Below are 19,078 nucleotides of genomic sequence, written 5' to 3'. Positions count from 1 at the left end.
TGAAAGAGATATGTCATACAAAACACACCTTCTGAATTTACCCTGTGCTGGGTTCAACTCCTGTCTGTGTATCTGACCAGCTATGTGACCTTGAGGAAGCAGCTTAACCTCTCTGAGCCTTAGTGCTATTATTTGTAAAATGTGTATGCTACCTCATCGAGTAATTGAAAGGACAGAGACTGCATGTAAGACCTCTCGCCCAGGGCCTAATACACAGCAGACGCGCTATAAATGCTGGCCAGAGAGATTATGCTACCTCCCCACCACCCGCCCTGAGAATGGCTAACACAAAACAGATTAACTATCCCTTTTCTTTCTCCTTGAGGACAACTGGGCCAGGCTGGGATTTTCCACATTCACTAGTGGAGCAAGAGGCACGAAGTGATCTAGTTTGCAGAGTGAAGGTTTCCTATGAGGCAAAAGCAGATGGTACCACAGGCCGAATACACAGGGCCGGCCGTCACCCAGCCTGTCCAAGGCCAAGGTCACCTCTCCTTCTCCTCCATCCTTTCTCCTATGGGCTGAGGGTTCCCAGGAATAGGCAGCCCACCCCTCAAGCTCCCCCACTCACATCAGCACAGCATAAGCAACCCATATACACAATGCTTTTCCTACACTCACTTATAAGAAGTATTCTGGTCACCCAGGGGCCTTAAAAGGGAAGTCCCAAAGTCCCAGGCTTGGGCTAGGGGGCACCAGCAGGGGCACCAGCAGGGGCCAGTTAGTTCAGGGACCTTAGGACTCCTAGGCCTGGAAGCCGCTGAAACTTATACCAGCTTCTAAAGCATGCTCACATCAGCAAAGCAGCCCCTTTGATCTCCCCTCCCTCCTTCCAGCACCCTTCAGGAGCTCACTCAATAGCTGGATAAGGTAAGGAAAGGGGGTGACCAACTCCCCTGGCAAACCTCTCCCAACCCTCACATACACACACAGCACCTAAATTTCTCCTAGGGAGGTTTTCAACCACTTCCTGTGCCTTTAAGGATTGCTGCCCTGTGCCAGGGGCTGGACCTCAGCATCCTCAGCTGAGTTAGATTAAGTGACCATTTCATGCCTTTTCGAATTCCTTCTGGCCATCCCTTCCCCCACCCAGAGGCGGAGCAGTAGCTTAACCAGTCCGCAAAGGAGCAGCCCCAGAGCTAGTCTAATCTGGCAGCTGTCTTTCTAGGGGAACAGAGGCTGCCCCTTGAATAGAGAGTTTGGGATCAGAGTGGGCTCCTGGGGGTCTTGGGCTGTGGCAGCAAAGCCCGAAAGCCATGCGGAGCCTTAAGCCATGAAGGATCACTCAAATAGCATCCTCTGTGTGGAGGCGGCAGAGCTGAGCAAGGTAAGGGCCCCAGGGGACCCCTCTCAGACACCCAGCTGCCTGCCTGGGACTGGCGGTGCCCAGTGGACACCCTGCCAGTCCATGCCCTCAGGTCTCTCCCTTCAGACCGAGTTCTGCAATCCCGCCTTTGAGCCTGAATCAGGGCTACATTGTCCCCCGTCAACCTTCCAGGAGGAGGACAGCTGTGGATCCAGAGCTCCCTGGCATGGTAACAATCTTAGGGAAATTTTGGGGGTAGAACAAAGAGCTGAAGGCTGGGGTTGCAGGGAAGGGGCTCTCAAAATCCCACCAGGTCTGCCTGCAGGCCAGCGTCCCAGAAGACTGCGGACAGACTGCCGCTTCTCCTGGCTATGTGTCCTGCTGCTGGCTGCCCTGCTGCTCCTGCTGCTTGGGCTGTTGGTCGTCATCATCCTGGCCCGTAAGTCCCAGCCCTGCTGGGGAGAAGTCTTTATAATGAGACCCTATGAGCCCTTTGTCCCCCAGGGATCTAGCTCCTCTAAAGTCCACACTCCCATCTTCCTGCCTCCAGAATTGCAGGCTACACCTTCATCTGGGGCCTCCTCTCATCTACTGCCCAGCCAAACCCTCACCACCACTGGCACCATGCCCACCCCTGACACCACAACCACCACCACCTCTCAGGCAACTGGGATTCCTAAAGGGCAGCAGGAGGCAGGCATGAGCCCCACACCCCAGCCCAGTGAGTACTGGGGTAGACCTTCCTGGGGAAGGTCAGGGGTGTCAGGGGTGGCCCACAAAGACACACCTTGGGAAATAAAAGGTGTCTCTCCTTTTGACCTCTCAACTAACCTCCTTCTCTGCAGCCTGTGGGGGCCTCCTTCCTGGTCCCGGGGGCTTCTTCAGCAGCCCCAACTACCCAGACCCTTATCCACCCAACGCCCATTGCATTTGGCATATTGAGGTGGCCACAGACCAAGCCATTCAGCTCAAAATTGACGCTCTCAACATAGAGAGTGTCGCCTCCTGTCTTTTCGATCGCTTGGAAATCTCCCCCGAGCCTGAAGGCCCCCTCCTCAGGTGGGTGCCTCTGACCCCTGTCCTGAACCCCTGTCTGGAGGGCAGAACCAGGGAGCTGTAGTGGGAAAGGCTTGATTAGGAGGAAAGGAATCTTGGCCTCTGGGCCCAGCTTTGCCACCACCTTGCTATGTGACCTTGAGAAGGTCATTTCCCTCTCACCTTGGTTTCCAAATCCATTAAATGGACCGCCTACCTATCTTTCTCATGAGTAAATACTACAAAGATGGACGTGCAGATGCTAGGATGGTCAGAGCTCCCTGGGAAACAGAAGGAACTTTTTTGACCACATGGTTACCAGATCAGGGCTTGAGGACTACAGGTTCAGGCAGCTTGGCTCTGGCTGACCTCAACCTCTGAGCCTCCATCACCCCCAATTCGGCTTCTTACAGAGTATGTGGGAGGGTGCCTCCCCCCACACTCAACACCAATGCCAGCCACCTCCGGGTGGCCTTCGTCTCTGACAGCAGTGTGGAGGGATTTGGTTTTCATGCCTGGTACCAGGCTGTGGCTCCTGGACATGGTGAGTGTTTTCCTACCGCTTCCCCAGCAACATATCAACATCCATTTCCCTCCCCTCCGACCACTCCCAGCACTGGCAGTAAGCGTGGAGACTAGGGGTTTCTGAACACAGATGCCACCCCCAGGGAGCTGTGCCCACGATGAGTTTCCCTGTGACCAGCTCGTGTGTCTGTTACCTGAATCAGTGTGCGATGGTTTTGCCAACTGTGCTGATGGCAGTGACGAGACCAACTGCAGCGCCAAGATCTCGGGTACGGGCTCCTCGGGCACAGGAAGGGAGGGAACTGTCTTCAGGCATCTTGTCCAGGTTCCGGCTGGACTCCCCAGCTCCAAAGCTGCCCGGACATTCTTCTGGCTGATAATCAATCTACTCAGGGGAAACAGCCAGAACTCTTCTCTGCAGTCACTGCCGGCCTTGCCGGTGAAGGCACAAATCCTGGCAAACTCATGAGCCATCATCCTGGTCCTCCCTCTACAGGTTGTGGGGGGAATCTGACTGGGCTCCAGGGCACTTTCTCTGCCCCCAGATACCTGCAGCAGTACCCTCACCAACAGGTAAGAGAGCGCTCCTTGAGAGGAGCACCTGAGCCCCAGGGTCTGTGTGATCGCAAACAGCCTGGTAAACATTGCCTCCAGGTGGGGAAGTCAGAGGTGGAGCTGGTAGGCAGGTGACATTATCAAGCACCCAGCTGTTTCCTTACTGGGTGAAGTTATCTATTCAATCTGACAAGTTAAAGCCTTTCCTATCTCAAGAACCATGGCTGATGGGAGCCAGCTGGGCCTCCCCTCCCTGCCTAGCAGGGGGCTCAGCCTGGATGCCCAGGTTGGGAGAAGAGAAGGAAGCCATGAACTACTCCATCTGTCACCCCCCTGCCCTCACCAGCTGTGCACCTGGCATATCTCAGTGCCTGATGGATACGGCCTGGAACTGCAGTTCCACAACTTCAGCCTGGAAGCCCAGGATGAGTGCAAGTTTGACTATGTGGAGGTGTACGAGACCAGCAGCTCCGGGGCCCTGATCCTCCTGGGCAGGTACGGCAGAGCCAGGACAGGGGCACCGGGTGAAGTCCCTCCTCCACAGCCTGGCCAAAGCTTCCTCTACATTAGCCCAACTCAGTCCCTCGCTTTGTTTTCTCCTGCTCTTCCAAATCAAGGTTTTTTCCCTGTCCTGAAAAAGACTGTCCTTCCCACCTCAGAGCCTCTGTTCCTTACGCAACCCTCCTCTGGGAGTAAGGGGACCCTTTCTTACCTCTCCCACCCCAGTGCTTCCCACCCTGCAGACTGTATTTCCCTTGCCCCACCAACCCTCCCTGACTTTTCCCGTCTCGAGTGGCTCGAGTTCAGTTTGTGTAATATTTTGCAGAAGACGTGTCCTCCTCACCAGACCATAAGTTCCATGAATCAGTGACTAGGCCGCCCAACCCCTTGGCATCACCCAGATCACCCAGCCAAGAGTGAGGCTTGAGGACTGCTCTCTGCTTCGAACAGGTTCTGTGGAGCACAGCCGCCCCACCGCCTCATCTCCTGGAGACCCCACCTGGCTGTGCTTTTTAGGACCAATCATGGCATCAGCAGCGGGGGCTTCTCAGCCACCTATCGGGCCCTCAATGTCACAGAGAGTAGGTTCCCCCGGGCGAGCGGGTGTGGGTCATAGAGGTGCCTCCAGGAAATTCAAGCGGGACTCTGGACCCTGGTCAGCAATGTGAAGGCAATGGGGGGTCCAAGTGTGTCCAAGGGCACTGCCACTGCCATGCCCACCCCACCCCCCACTCCATGCCTATAGACCCCTGTGGGCCCGGAGTGTTCTCCTGCCAGGACAGTGGGTGTCAGAGTCTGCAGTGGATGTGTGACACATGGAGAGATTGTGCAAGTAGCAGTGATGACAACTGCAGCAGCCCCTTGTTCCTACCCCCAGGTGAGAAGCCTGCCCCAGGTCACCCGGCAGGGCCTGGCTGGCTGAGCAGGCTGCATGCCCATTCATTGCAACCCTTCTGGCACACTTCATCAGGACCCCCATCCCTGTCCTCCCTGAGGGGAGTCCTGGAGGGACTCATACCTGGAAATGGCGGTGGTACTTAGTGTCACCCCCAAGGGAAATGGATATCCAGGATCATGGGTGGGGCTTCAAGAGCCAGTCCAGCTTTGCTGACATAGAGAGCCCCTCGCCACACCCACCTCCAAGACGGAGGTGACCGCAGGGGAGTTTCCTCCAGATGGCCCAGAGTCACTGCCAGTGCTGGAGTCCATGCTCCCTGAGAAGATCAAAGAGGTGCCACATGATGCCCAGGACTAGCCAATGAGGCCAGGAGCAGGTCCTGGAGGATGACACATGGGAAGCATCACTCCATGTTATTCCCACTCACCCCCCATTAGCCCCCCACCCACATAGAGCCACCCACATAGAGCCGTAAGGTGACTTGCCCCAGGTCACACAGTCCAGGAGCATTGGAAAGTGACCTGACCCTCTCCCCGTTCCCCGCAGAGCTGGCCTGCGAGCCCATCCAGGTGGAGATGTGCATCGGCCTGAGCTACAACACCACAGCCTTCCCTAACATCTGGGTGGGCATAGCCAGCCAGGAGGAAGTGGTGGAGGTCCTCAGAGGTTACAAGGTGCTCTGTGGAGAGAAAAGGAGGGGCCCCCAAAAAGGAGTGGGATCAGGAGGGGTGCCTGAAGGGCTGATCTCCTCCTTCCACAGAGTCTGAGAAGTCTGCCCTGCTACCAGAATTTCCGGAGGCTCCTTTGTGGGCTGCTGATGCCCCAATGCACCCCGATCGGCAGTGTTCTCCCCCCTTGTCGCTCAGTCTGCCAGGAGGCAGAGCAGCATTGCCAGTCTGACCTGGCCCTACTGGGCACCCCCTGGCTTTTCAACTGCAACAGGCTGCCTGAGGCGGCTGGTCTGGAGGCTTGCACCCAGCCCTGACCCTGAAGTCACCTCTGCCCTTTGTCTCCCATCCTCCTTGGCCTGTCAGGGTGGGCAGGAAGGGGAACAGAGGAGGGGGCAGCACCCAGCTGTGCCCACCCTCTCTGGGCCTCCTAGAGAAGTCCTCAAGCACTAATGGAACTCTCCCACCCCACCCACCACCCCACGCAGCCCCTTCCCTGCTCCTCTGCTCTTAGCTGCCACAGGGCTGGTCAGGCTCCACTGTGCCATTGACAGTCTACAGACTTCCCACCCAAGTCTGACCCGGATTTCCTATTTTCTGCCTTCTGCCTCTTGATCTTCTTCAGGTCTCTTCCATCCCCAACCCTTTCTGATTTCATTTATTCCACAAAAATCTATTAAGTGCCTGATATTGTGCAGGCCCTGTCTAAACCTTGGGGATCCAGCTGTCTCTCTGCCACTAGAACTTTTCACCCTCTCTTCTGGGCTCGTTTCCCCTGCATGAGTCTCGTCCTGGGTGCCTCCCAGCGGCAGCTCTCCCAGGAGCAGCAGTGCGCCGAGCCTCAGCTCCCAGTCCTGCCTCTCCAGGCCGGCTCCCAGCTCAAGTCTCTCTCCCCCTCCTTGCCCTCCCCAGACTTTGGCCAGCCGCCGGCCGACACCACGAGTTATTTCCCTGCTATTTCCCGGCCCCGAGCTCTTGGCCCCCGAACAACTGGTTTCCTTTTGGGAGTCTGGGAGGAGCAGAGCGGAGCCGGCAGAGAGCGAGGCTGGACCAGGGGAGGGGCGAGGGCAGGGGGTGCGGAGCTGAGGAGCAGCGCAGTGGCAGTGGCAGCAGCAGCCAACCGGAGGGTCCAGAGCAGCCGGCACTCGGCAGGAGGGAGCAGAGGAATCCAGAAGGGTGGTGAGTCTAAGGGAGCAAGCCAGCCGGGAGGTGACTGCGGGAAATATTGGGCACCACCAGCGGCGGGGGGAGGGGAGGGACCCGCCTCTCCCTTCCTGCCGTGCTGTGCTGTCCGGGTCCTGGGGTCTGGGAGCCCCACCTTCCTCGACACCCCACGGCTGGGCAGCCTGGGGCATGGCAGGGGGCATGGCAGGGGGGTGGAGACCAACGTGGCTGCCCTGGGTGGGGAACAGGCAAGGAACAGGATTCCGGGTTCCGACTCCTCTCCTGCCCGGCCCGCAGGCTGACAGAGAAGCCCGTCGCCCACGCTGCGGGTGCCAGCGCTATGAGGCGGCTCCTCACCCTGCTGCTCCTGGGCCTGGCAGCCGGCTCACCCCCGCTGGATGACAACAAGATCCCCAGCCTGTGTCCCGGGCACCCCGGCCTTCCGGGCACTCCGGGCCACCACGGCAGCCAGGGCCTGCCTGGCCGCGACGGCCGCGACGGCCGCGACGGCGCACCCGGGTCTCCGGGCGAGAAAGGCGAGGGCGGGAGGCCGGGTAAGAAGGCACCTTGACGGCCACCGCAGGGACGTCGGAGGGAGCACCGCCCCTGCACTGGCTCTGCAGTGCCCTTGCGCCCGCGGGCTCCGGGTGCTCACCAGGGGGCGCCACTCCCTCCCCTCCGGTTCCGCTGGGCTCTGGAAACTGGGGAGAGAAGACAGTCTCGGGAGGCAGAACAGCTGGAACCCTCTTTGACCGCCCAGGCAGATGTGCGGGACCCGAAGGGGTGACGCTGGTGCAGAGGAAGGCACCAACCAAGGCAGTGGCGGCTGGGCGCGTCAGAGAGGCTGGGGGAGGGTCCTTGCCCTCGCCACCCTCCCACTCTGCTGCAGGAGGACCCGGGACCTGCCATTACATTCACCCTAACTGCTCTCCTTGCCCCCCTGCAGGACTCCCAGGCCCCCGTGGGGAACCCGGGCCACGCGGAGAGGCGGGACCAGTGGGGGCAATTGGGCCTGCTGGAGAATGCTCGGTACCCCCACGCTCTGCCTTCAGTGCCAAGCGCTCCGAGAGCCGGGTGCCTCCGCAGTCGGATGCGCCCCTACCCTTCGACCGCGTGCTGGTGAATGAGCAGGGACATTATGATGCCGCCACCGGCAAGTTCACATGCCAAGTGCCCGGGGTCTACTACTTCGCGGTCCATGCCACGGTATACCGGGCCAGCCTGCAGTTTGATCTGGTCAAGAATGGCCAGTCCATTGCCTCTTTCTTTCAGTTTTTTGGGGGGTGGCCCAAGCCAACCTCGCTCTCTGGGGGTGCCATGGTGAGGTTGGAGCCAGAGGACCAGGTGTGGGTACAGGTCGGCGTGGGTGATTACATTGGCATTTATGCTAGCATCAAGACAGATAGCACATTCTCTGGATTTCTGGTATATTCTGATTGGCATAACTCCCCTGTCTTTGCTTGACACACACTGTAAAGTGAGCTCTACTCTCACCCGTAGGGGAGAAGGGCATGATATTGACAGTAACATTATCTGGGAGGGCTGGCTCCCCTGGAATGTTGTGAATCACTACAGGGTAGGGTGGGGCCTCTCCATCCTGCTGTTCCAGGGAACAGGACAGAGGCTGAGAATGGGGTTGGCAGCGGGGCAGGAGCTGGATTTCTGCCCAGGACCAAAGGAGCGCACTGTGCTGGCAGCTGTGGGAATCCCAGTTACCCCAGTCCAGGATCCCAAAGCAGGGTGCTTTTTTCCTGTCTTCTTCTCTGGGTCCCCCTTTGTTCCTTCTGTTCCTAGGTCCTTTCTCAGAGATCATTCAATAAATCTGAAAACCCTGCTACTGGATTCAGCCTTTCTTCTAATGCTGGGGATACCTTGAGAGTTAGGGAGAGGGGATAAGGATGGGGGAAGAGGCAGAGAGGATCTTGGGCTGGTTGGAGCTAAGGAGTAGACCAAGGTGAATGACAGTGCTCCACAGAGCTGCCACCTAAGTTATGTAGGTTGTGAACAGCAACACCTGGCTAAAAAGGGTGCCCTTCTGGCCTAAGGCTCCGGCTACCCAGAGGAAGGAATATCTTTTTCTAACTCATAGATGTCATATGAACTGGATGGCAGGTACCTTCACCACACAAACCTCTGACCTTATCCACAAAAGGGAGCCCAGGATTCTCATTCATGACTGTCCTGGCTGCTTGCCTGGTCCCTCGATGACCACAAAGCTGTTTCTGTTCCCCATGCCAGAGGAGTGTAGTGTCTTGGGCGTCTAAAGAAGTCGGTTCTTAGATGACCACCAGGGGGCGCACCAGCTCCGGAATGCTGCAATGACCGCCTAGCTAGGGCACCTGACTATTGGGGTATAGAAGGGGAGGAATGGGGGGCCTTCCTGGTGACGCAAGGGGTTAAGCACCGCACTGTGAAGCAATCCGCAGCCTTTGCAGCATGAGTTCAATCCCCAGCCGGAAACCCGCATGCAGGCAGGCCGGGAACTCACATGCAAGCCAGGAACTCACATGCAACCCACATGGCACAGCAGACCTCTCCTGGCTCTCCCAGCTGCTCCTCTCAGCAGTGTATTTCTGTCAGTCTGCCTGTTCTGTTCCCCACTTTGTCTCTGGTGAATCCTCTCACCCCCCACACCTCTGGCCTGTACCCCAGCTCTTGTATGCATAAATAAATAAAATTTTTTAAAAAAAATAACAAAAGAAGGGGAGGAATGGTATTGAGGTTTGCCAGTGGAATTCAGATGGGGGTGGAGAAAAGCGGTCCTTTGCTCCAGCTCAGGAAGTTTATTTTCACTCATAAAGATGTTTATCCTCACATTAAATAGACTGGAAGGAGACAAGCCTCCCCTTGCTCAGCTCCCTCTCCAGGGTTGGGGGAAGGAAAGAAACGTTCCCTTTTGGCCTCCCCACTCCTACTTGCATGTGAGGGAACTCCTCCCCCACTATGCTGGGCATAGAACGGGTGGGCTGAGCCACCAAGTCTGAGGCTAGCCACAAAGTCCCTTCAAGGCTCCCCTCCTCTGATTACTCCCACCCCAGTGACTAATAAACCAGAGCCCGCCAATCCCATAATCAGCTCAGCCTCCCAAGACAAAGTGCAGGAATCTCTCTCCAATTTCTTCCAGACTTACCCCTTTTCCCTCTTATTCCCCGCAGCCTCCCACCCCCAGGCAATACCAGGCATTTGGCTTCTAGATTTAACATACAATTATGGGGGAGTGTCCCCATCTATCCTGGTCACGGTTGAGCACAGATATGACCAATGGGGCCAGGTAATGAGCTAGAGACAGGCCTGAGGTATCCTGGGCTTCAGTATTTGGCTCTTCACCGGGAGGATCTGCAGCCACATTCCAGCCCATCACAGCACTATTCTACACCAAGAAACAGACAAGCGCCACTCCTCCAGGGATCAGAGGATTAGACTGGACCCCAGGCAGCAGGAACCCCAAGTTCCCTCCTGGGAAGAGTGACACCAAAGGAAAAGCTGGGAAGGCTGACTCAGAGGTAAGAAAGTTCACAGTCCTCTCTCCACTAGGGCTTAATTATGGCAAAAACTGAAAAAACAGGGAGGGCTTTCTAAAAGCCATGTAAGAGGCTACAAATAGGTGGGGGTGAAAGGTAATCCTGCCACACCTGGAGTGGCTCTCCCCCAGGCACAGGACTCCCACCCTATCTTCCTCTACCCCCACTATGACCCCGGCTGGACTAAGAACCCTGCCGCAGCATCAGTTCCCTAACCAACTGCTCCCCTTTGCCAGGATGCACACACAGGCTGTCAGAGCTGTGAAGGGAACTTTATTCACTGGAAACTGGGCCAGACTGACCCCTTAGGGAGCTGCTTGCCCCCAGGTCCTGGTCCCTTCTGTGTTTGGACCCTAGTGAAATGTGCACAGTCTGCCCTCCCCAATGCTGGAGGGACAAACAGAAGGGGAATGCTATTTTTTTTCTGTGATGTGGGGGATAAAAGGGGTATGAGTAAAAATCTGGTTATCCCTCCTGAGGTTCCCAGTGAAACTGGAGAGCCAGAGGGTACATGGTCCCAAAGTCGAGCGTGTGCACGCGCACACACACACACACATCCCCCAACGCCCACACCCCAAGGGGTAAACTCTTGATCCCAACTCTTGGATCAGGTTGGGAGAGAGGCTCATCAGATCAAGCAGAGTGGTAGTTCTAAGGGCACCTGAGAGATACTACCCCCCCAAGTCTACCAGGGCACAGGGGCTCCCCTAAAAACAAAGATTCAAGATCATCCTAAGGCCCTTGAGTTGGTTGCCAAAACACCCAAATGACACTGATGTGTGGTGGCTGCAAAAGCTGGGGAGGAAGTGAGAAGGGATCAGGCAGAGGACCTGAAAATACCAAAAAAAAAAGCCTAGAAGCAGAGAGGGGGTGCCCCAGAGGCTGGCATCTGGGTGGGCCCTGGCAGGTTGGAGAAGAGTCCACAGTGAACAGTCTCAGGGCCTTGCATAGTGACACACTCACCACCCTCGGCATCACAGGGCTCCAGTGGGTAAGGAGAAGCTGCTTCCTTGCCCCCACTCAGGTCAATATTCTTCCCGAGTATCCCATCTCAATGTCCTGGATGTATGGCTTGGAGGCTTGGCCTGACAGTCATGGGGCAGGAAGGGATTCAGTCCAGGACTTGCAGATCAGGTGTTAATGCTGTCCTAGCACAGGCAGATATGGGGAGCATGGAGGGCTGGGCAAGCAGGAAGGGACTCTTCAGAGGTAGACATTGAGCGTCTGCAGGATGCCCCGGCGGCAGAGTGGGCAGTTGCGGTGGTAGATGGGGTGGCGCATCAGGATTTCAGTGCAGGCCTGGCACAGGCATAGGTGCCTACAGGGCAAAAGCAGCACCGTCTTGCTCTGGTCCTGGCAGATGACGCACTTTTTCCGCTCCTCTTGCTCCTTCAGCAACTTCCATGGGTCTTGTCCAGGGGTAGGCTCCTCCTCATTTAAACTCTCCCGACCCCGGGAAGATGTTGCTCTAGCCATCCTGATCTCCTCCCCTGTCTCCAGTCCTGGCACCGCCTCTGGAGGAGTGTCCTGTCGCCAGGTCCTGGCAGAAGGCATCCTCCTAGGAACACCCTGGGGAGCCCCAGGTGGCCCTCCCCAGTTCTGCCAGCTTGCCAGCTGCAGGCTGCGGCTCCAGACTCTCCGCCAGGCCTCCAAGTCCAGTGCTAGACGAGAAAGTCGCACAACATCCTCTCGGAGCCGATGGTAGGATGGCCCAGCATAAAGCTGACCAAGTGCCCGGGTGCCCAGCCTCAGGGTGAGATCCGGGTGTGACACAGACATTATCACTACCAGCACACAAGCCAGCAGCACCACGCCAGTAAGATTGACAAGCACAAAGCTGGCTAGAAGGCGGGCAGCTGAGGCCAGGAGCTCCAGTGCCAGTTGGCAGGGGGTCCACAGGAGGATGGCCATGGCTACAGCACTGCTGGAAATGTGGGCTACAAAGGCAGCCACCACATCCGTCATTCTCCACAGTGGCCCCATCACTGCATCCCACAGGGCCAGCACCAGGGAGAAGAGGTTCTGAGTGCCAATGAGAAAGATGTTGACCAGGCTGTTGACCACGTAGGCCACCAGACTCATGGCAATGGCACAAATGTCACAAGCCTGGCGCAGCAAAGCATGGCCACTGGAGACCACATTGAAGACTCCCCGGTGCAGTATCTCCCGGCTCCGCAGAGCCCCATGAGAGGCCAAGTGTCCCAGGAGCTTTAGGATCTCCAGGCCAGAGCAGCAGCTGTATAGCAGGGTACACAAGGCTTGCAATCCCCCAAAGGTGAACCGGACCAAGGCTTCGATCAAGGCCAACAGTGAAAGCAGGACTCCACGGCCCAAGTGCAGAAGACTAGTCAGTACTGTGTGTGGCAGGTTGTAGATGAAGGCCAAGAGCCAGGCCACGGAAGCCAGCAGAGAGGACACCAGCAGGAAGTTGAGATCCAACACCACCGTCAGCACGTCCAGCACCAGGCCGACCCCATTCACTACCAGATATACAGCCTCCATGATAGCGCTAAGGAGGTTAGTCCAAAAGAAGTCTAGCTCTGGGTTAACAGGTGTGTCAAGGTTGTCGATATCTTGGGAGGTCGGGGATTAATCTGGAATGGAAGTGAACAGTCTCTGACCCTGGGAGAATCAAGAATCTGAGGAAGAAGAGCGTTAGAAGGAATTACAGTCTCAGTGGAGATAAAACGGGCCAGGTACCCGTCCAAGAGTCCCGGTTTTCAAGGCGAGCTGTTTAGGAGGAAGGTCAAACATCTCTGAAGTGGAGGTGAGCGCGGGATGGAGAGACCTCAGCTTTGGCGACCAGGTGGCAGCGCACCACAGCCAGGCAGTGGGTCAGACCCAGAACAGACCCGGAACGGATGGGTTCGGGCCGGGCCGGGCCGGGTGGGGGCAGCGCAGGCTGGGCGCGGGCTCGCGGTCCAGCTTTGCAGATGCCCCTGTCCCCGCCCGGCCCCCGTCCTCCGGGCTCGAGGGGCTTTGCGCCCAAAGGGGCAGTCGGAAATATAGTCAGCCGCAGCAAACGGCAGGCGCGGCCTCCACTCCGCTGGGCGCCGCCATCTTGTGCGCGAAGGGGTAGGGCAAAAAGCGTAACAGGGTGGGAGGGACGATGAATTCCGACCAATCGCTGAAGCCCAACCTCAGGGAACGTCTAGCAGTCATTGGTCTGTTCGAACGGCGCCCAACATTTACCTCCCAAGGGGAGGGGCCGAGACGAGGGGGAAAGCCCGGCCCCTTTGCGGCGGCGATTGGTCAGTTGATGGACAGGGGCGGGCTACACCTTCCTAGCCCCGCCCCCTAAAGGAGCAGGACTTTTGAACTGCCCTAAGTAAGGGCCCAGTGCTTGGTACCTGAGTGTGAGCCTTTTAGGTACTGGTTGGGAGTCCATGCATCTGAGCTGGGCTCTGGGATTGTGCCGCCTCCGCAGCTTCCTAAGACTCGCTGCTTGGTCTTCCACCAAAAATGTTTAAGAAGGTGGGCCTCCCTGGTGGTGCAAGGGGTTAAGAACCACACTATGAAGCTAGCCTCAGCCTCTGCAGCGCCGGTTCGATCCCAGCTAACCGGCTGGGGGCCCACACGGCGCGCCTGTCTCGCCCGCTGCTCCCCTCAGCAGTGTATTTCGTCAGTCTGCCTGTTCTGTTCCCCGCTTTGTCTCTGGTGGATCCTCTCACCCTCCCGCAAATCTGGCCTGTACCCCGGTTCTTGTATAAATAAATAAATAAATCTTTTAAAAAAATGTGTTTAAGAAGATGCCAGTTCTTAAGCAGTTCACAAGGGAAAACAGACTGTTACAGGGAATTTCCAAACTGCTATTCCAAACTGTTTCCTCAAACTCTATCAGATTTTCTGAGCATCCTCAGGAGATTACTTCATTGTCCTTGGGGAAAAAAAAGGACAGAGACCGGAAACAGCTCCCTCCCCTATGCCAGCCCCTGTTAATTTGTTTACTTGAACACTAGTTAAATGTCTAAGCCTGGGCAGCTCCATGTTCCTTGAGAAGTTAGACTTTTCATTAATATTCAAGTATTTAAGATATATTTGAGACCTCATCCCAAATTGGAAAGCCTAAGATGCTTGGACGGCATGTCTTTCCCCTTGTCACCATTGCTTTAATTTCATGCTTAGAGTGAAATCTTAATCTCCACTCTGGCCTGGAGTCTTGAAAATCTCTGTCCCCTTTCACTGCACCCTGAACACTGTCTGAATTCTTCATTCCCCAAAGCACCACTGACACAAAGCTCAAGTATGTAGCACACTTTTATTGTGATATTAGGATCCCTGGAGGGGTTACACTACAGCACAGGGCAAGTATTGCAGTTTCTAAAATTCCTCTGGTTTTCCCCCAGCCTCCCTCCCACACCTGTCAGGCCCCAACTTAATATTGTCTTTATCTTTTTTTTTTTTTAATTTATGCATTCAAGAACTGGGATGTAGGCCAGAGGTGTAGAGAGTGAGAGCATTCACCAGAGACAGGGTGGAGAGCAAAGCAGGCAGATCCACTGAAATACACTGCAGATGGGTGCAGCGGGCTAGATAGGGGAGGTCTGTTGCACCATGTGGGTTAGTTCCCTGGCTGAGGATGGAACTCTTCCACAGTGGCTGGCAATACCTTGATAGCACTGAGACTTTAACCCCTGAACCACCAGGGAGGCCCAATAGCTCGTTTTCTTAATGCCTGAATAAATATTCCGTTGTGGCTGTGCCTATCAGTTTATTTCTCTATTCACCTATTGAAGGGCATCATGGATGCTTCCAGATTTGAGCAATTATGAATAAAGCTGCTGTAAACTTCCATGTGCAGGTTTTGGTGAGAATATATGTTTTCAGCTCATCTGGGTAAATATCAAGGAGAACTATTTCTTGATCATAGGGTAACATTGTGTTTGGTTTTATAAGAAACAGTCAAACAATCTTTCAAAGTGACTGTACTATTTTGTACTCCCACCACCATTGAATGAAAATTCTTGCTGCTCCAAATGCTCACCAGAATTTGGTGTTTTCAGTGTTTTGGATTTTATCCATTTTAATAGGTATGTAGTAGTATTTCATTGTTGTTTTAACTGGCAATTCCCCAGTGACAAATCAGGTTAACACTTCTTTTTTTAGATTTATTTATTTATGCATACAAGAACTAGGGTGTAGGCCAGAGGTGTGAGGGGGGGTGAGATGATTCACCAGAGATAGAGTGGGGAGCAGAACAGGCAGATCTACTGAAATACACTGCTGAGGGGAGCAGTGGGGTGAGACTGGAGAAGTCTGCTGCGTCATGTGATTTGCTTGCTGGCCTGCCCATGTCTAACTCTTGCTACAGTGGCTGGCATAGCTTGAGAGTGCTGTGTCTTTAACTATTGCGCTACCAGAGAGGCCCTGCTTTCTTTTTGAGTATTAAGAGTTCTTCATTTGGATACAAGTTCTTAATCAGATATGTATTTTGCAAATATTTTCTTCCATTTTGTGTCTTGTCTTTTCAGTCCCTTAACAGTGTCTTTCACAAAACCTAAGTTTTTATCTTTTTTTTTTTTTTTTTTTAAAGATTTATTTATTTATTTATACAAGCACTGGGTACAGTCAGAAGCGCGGAGGGTGAGAGAATTCACCAGAGCCAGAGCGGGGAGCAGAGCAGGCGGAAGGGTCGAAACACACTGCTGAGGGGAGCAGCGGGCTGCAGGAGAGGTCTGCACGCCATGTGGGCCCCTCCTCCAGTGGCTGGGGAGCAGCCGGGGATTGAACCGGCGCTACAGAGGCTGCGGGAAGCCTCACAACCCAGTGCCCAACCGCTGCGCCACCAGGGAGGCCCCTAAGTTTTTATCTTTAAGGAAGTTCAGTTTATCAACTTTTTCACTCATGGATTATGCCAGAAAGTCATTGCCAAATGCAAGATCAGTTGGATTTTCTCCTATGTTATCTAGACATTTTATAGTTTTGCATTCAACACTTAGGTCTACAACATCGCATTAACTTTTGTGAAACATGTAAGGTCCATGTCTGATCCTTTAGTACATGAATACCCAGTAGTTGTTTTACTTTTCAGAGGATTAATTTCCTTAATTTTTAAAGTTTTTAAGATTTATATATTTATGCATATAAGAACTGGGGTACAGGCCAGAGGTGTGGGGCTGAAAAGATTCACCAGAGACAGAGAGGGGAGCAGAACAGGCAGATCTACTGAAATACACTGTTGAGGGGAGCAGGTGAGGCAGGAGAGGTCTGCTGTGCCTTGTGCATAGCTCCCTGGCTGGCAGGGGATAGAACTCATATTGCAGTGGCTGCAGCTGCAACTTAAACACTTGTGCCACCAGGGAGGCCCCATTTGTGTGTAATTTTGACTTTTGGAAGGATACTAAGGCATTACACATTTTTAAAATTCAGTTAAATAAACAAAATGAGAAAAAAAATAACGAAAACTGAATGAAAATAGAAATAAATGAAACCAAATGTATTTTATGCAATAATATAATGACACCAAAAGGAGGGAAGTAAAAACAAACAATATTCCCTTAGCCCTGGGGGAGGGAAAAACCTCTGGAATTGTTTTTATTAGTTTTGCTTTTCATAGTAGTAGGGGTGTAGCCACTCTGAAATACTGCTGGGAGTCAGTGTTCTTTCTTGGAAGAAGGGAGACATAAATATGGAATGTAGGAAGGTAAGGTAGAACCCCAGAGTTGGGTCATAATTGGAAGTTACCAGTATGAACTCTTTCTAATATACATAGAGATGTTAGATACATTAAATATGTAAATATATAATATATCTATATATTACTGTATAGAAACATGTGTGAAAATATATATAAACATAAATGATATATACACTTTTTCCAGAACTCTGTCCACTGAAAGGACCGAGGAATAATGTACCCCAGTTGTTGTGAGCATACCTAGTGCCAGATCTTAGTTTCTTTTCTTTCTTTTTTTTAAGATTTTCTTTATTTATATTTATGCATAGAAGAACTAGGGTATAGGCCAGAGGTTTGGAGGCGGTGAGAGGATTCACCAGAGACAGAGTGGGGAACAGAACAGGCAGATCTACTGAAATACACTGCTGAGGAGAGCAGCGGGTGAGAGAGGAGAGGTCTGCTGCGCCATGTGGGCCAGCTCCCTGGCCGGGGATTGAACTCAGGCCATAGCGATGATAGTGCTGAGACTTATCCCCTAGGCCACCAGGGAGACCCCCCAGATCTTAGTTTCTAACTTCCATTGCCCACTAGAAGGTGCCAGAATTCCTTGGGAAAATGGTTGATTTCAATTGAGAACAGCTTATTGTGCATGAACACTCATCCTTTCTTACACAGAGGTGCCTTCTGTGTGTAGCATTGTCTGCCTAGTTTTTAAATTTGAAAGTATAATCTGGCCATCACTCTATCAGCACACAGATATACGATCCTTATTCTCTTAATCACCGTGTAGTGCTCCACTGCGGAGCGTTGATTCAAGGATTATTTAGGGCACTCAATTAAGTGTGTTTCCCACCTGAATTTGGATTTGGAAGGAGCGAAGGATGCCTGGAGGGTGTCCTCAGGGTGACAGGTGGGTGACCAAGGTCCCCTCACATTCATCTCTCATGCTACTGTGAGGGGCCTGGGATTGGAGGCACCGGCTCATTGAAAGTAAGAGTAAGGGTACATCGTGTGTAGGGCAGCCTCCCCGGGAGGGACTGGATGTTTCCAACCTCAGACACCCTAGGGAGAACACAAACTTTGACATGGGAAACAGGACCTTAGAAAGTGGGACCTTTGGTTCTGTCTCTCTGGAGTCGCAGCGATAGTGGTTCCAAACTGGTTTGCAGGGGCTCCTCTGCTTAAACCCAGTCACACACGCCTAGACCCGTTACCATGATTTACAAGTTCTCTGCAATCTAGTTTCTCCCTCACTAACACCATTTCTCCCTTGCAGGACACTAACCAACTGTGCCAGCACAGAGCATGCTCGTTCACACCGAAACAGCACATGCCAACCCCACTCACCTGGTTATCTACCATTGTTCCTTGAAATGAAGTAAGGTATTGGACCTCCCTGGTGGCGCAAGGGGTTAAGCACATCACTGTGAAGCTATCTGCAGCCTCTGCAGCATGAGTTTGATTCCCCCTGCCAGCCAGGAAACTATCCACATGGCATAGCAGACCTCTCCTGACTCATCCACTGCTCCCCTCAGCAGTGTATTTCAGTCAGTCTGCCTGTTCTGCTCTACACTCTGTCTCTGGTGAATCTTCTCACCCCCTTACCACTGACCTGTACCACAGTTCTTGTAGGCATAAATAAATACATCTTTTTTAAAAATGAAGTTAGGTATCAACTCTTCCAGGAAGCCTTCCTTGACTTCCCCAGGCTGGATTAAGGACCTGTTTTATGTGCATACTTGCACCCCCACACTTGGCATGCTGTATTCTAATTGTTTACTTGCCTGTCCCCTTTCTTAGAATTCAAATTTCTGAAGCACAGGGACCTTGTCTTAGTTATCATTCTGTCTCTATCCCCCAACTTAGTACATAACACTCAGTATCCTCCTTCAGAGTTACAGGGCAGAGAAGGGACCCACAGCAATGCCCTTTTCCTCCACCTCGAAGCTTCTCTGTCCACGTGTCACCTCTATTTTTACTGCAGTGCTGTCATTACTCAGGATGAATTGAAATGAGACCCAAAGAGTCTGGTTTCTCCAGCTCATCAATTCTGTTTTTCATTTCCCTGTCCTCCGTAAGAGGAGAAAACAATTCAAACTAGGGGCGCTAGGGGGTGCTCTCAGGCAAAGAAGAACTAGAGAAGTCACTGTAAACCCAAACTCCAATTTCATCGCATCATTTTGCCATTGCCTAAGACCCACAGTGGCTCCCCACTGCCCACTTCACCTTAACATCCAAGTGCCTCCTCCATGACCTAACTCCACCTCATCTGCCCAGGTTCCCTCTTGT

At 53.6% G+C, this 19,078-nt stretch overlaps 3 protein-coding genes across 3 annotated transcripts; 2 read left to right on the top strand and 1 right to left on the bottom strand.

The window, feature by feature from the left end:
* Positions 1–1,273: 1,273 nt before the first annotated feature.
* Positions 1,274–5,805, top strand: MFRP (membrane frizzled-related protein; the record flags this gene model as incomplete). Its single annotated transcript, XM_084250562.1, has 13 exons — positions 1,274–1,327; positions 1,433–1,535; positions 1,632–1,745; positions 1,857–2,027; positions 2,152–2,365; positions 2,755–2,885; positions 3,010–3,135; positions 3,363–3,439; positions 3,768–3,916; positions 4,373–4,503; positions 4,668–4,799; positions 5,367–5,494; positions 5,581–5,805. The coding sequence occupies 13 exons, from the start codon at positions 1,274–1,276 to the stop codon at positions 5,803–5,805; spliced, it is 1,755 nt and encodes a 584-aa protein (XP_084106688.1).
* Positions 5,806–6,992: 1,187 nt separating this feature from the next.
* C1QTNF5 (C1q and TNF related 5) lies at positions 6,993–8,116 on the top strand (the record flags this gene model as incomplete). The annotated part of the gene is made up of 2 exons (XM_084250448.1): positions 6,993–7,206; positions 7,599–8,116. 2 exons carry the CDS (start codon positions 6,993–6,995, stop codon positions 8,114–8,116), a joined length of 732 nt encoding a protein of 243 aa, XP_084106574.1.
* Positions 8,117–11,376: 3,260 nt separating this feature from the next.
* Positions 11,377–12,675, bottom strand: RNF26 (ring finger protein 26; the record flags this gene model as incomplete). The annotated part of the gene is made up of 1 exon (XM_084249444.1): positions 11,377–12,675. The coding sequence occupies one exon, from the start codon at positions 12,673–12,675 to the stop codon at positions 11,377–11,379; it is 1,299 nt and encodes a 432-aa protein (XP_084105570.1).
* Between the last annotated feature and the right edge of the window lie 6,403 nt (positions 12,676–19,078).

Source organism: Talpa europaea (assembly GCF_964194135.1).
Source record: "Talpa europaea genome assembly, chromosome: 12".
In the NCBI taxonomy this organism is placed as follows: Eukaryota; Metazoa; Chordata; class Mammalia; order Eulipotyphla; family Talpidae; genus Talpa; species Talpa europaea.
This window is presented reverse-complemented; position numbering and strand designations above follow the sequence as displayed.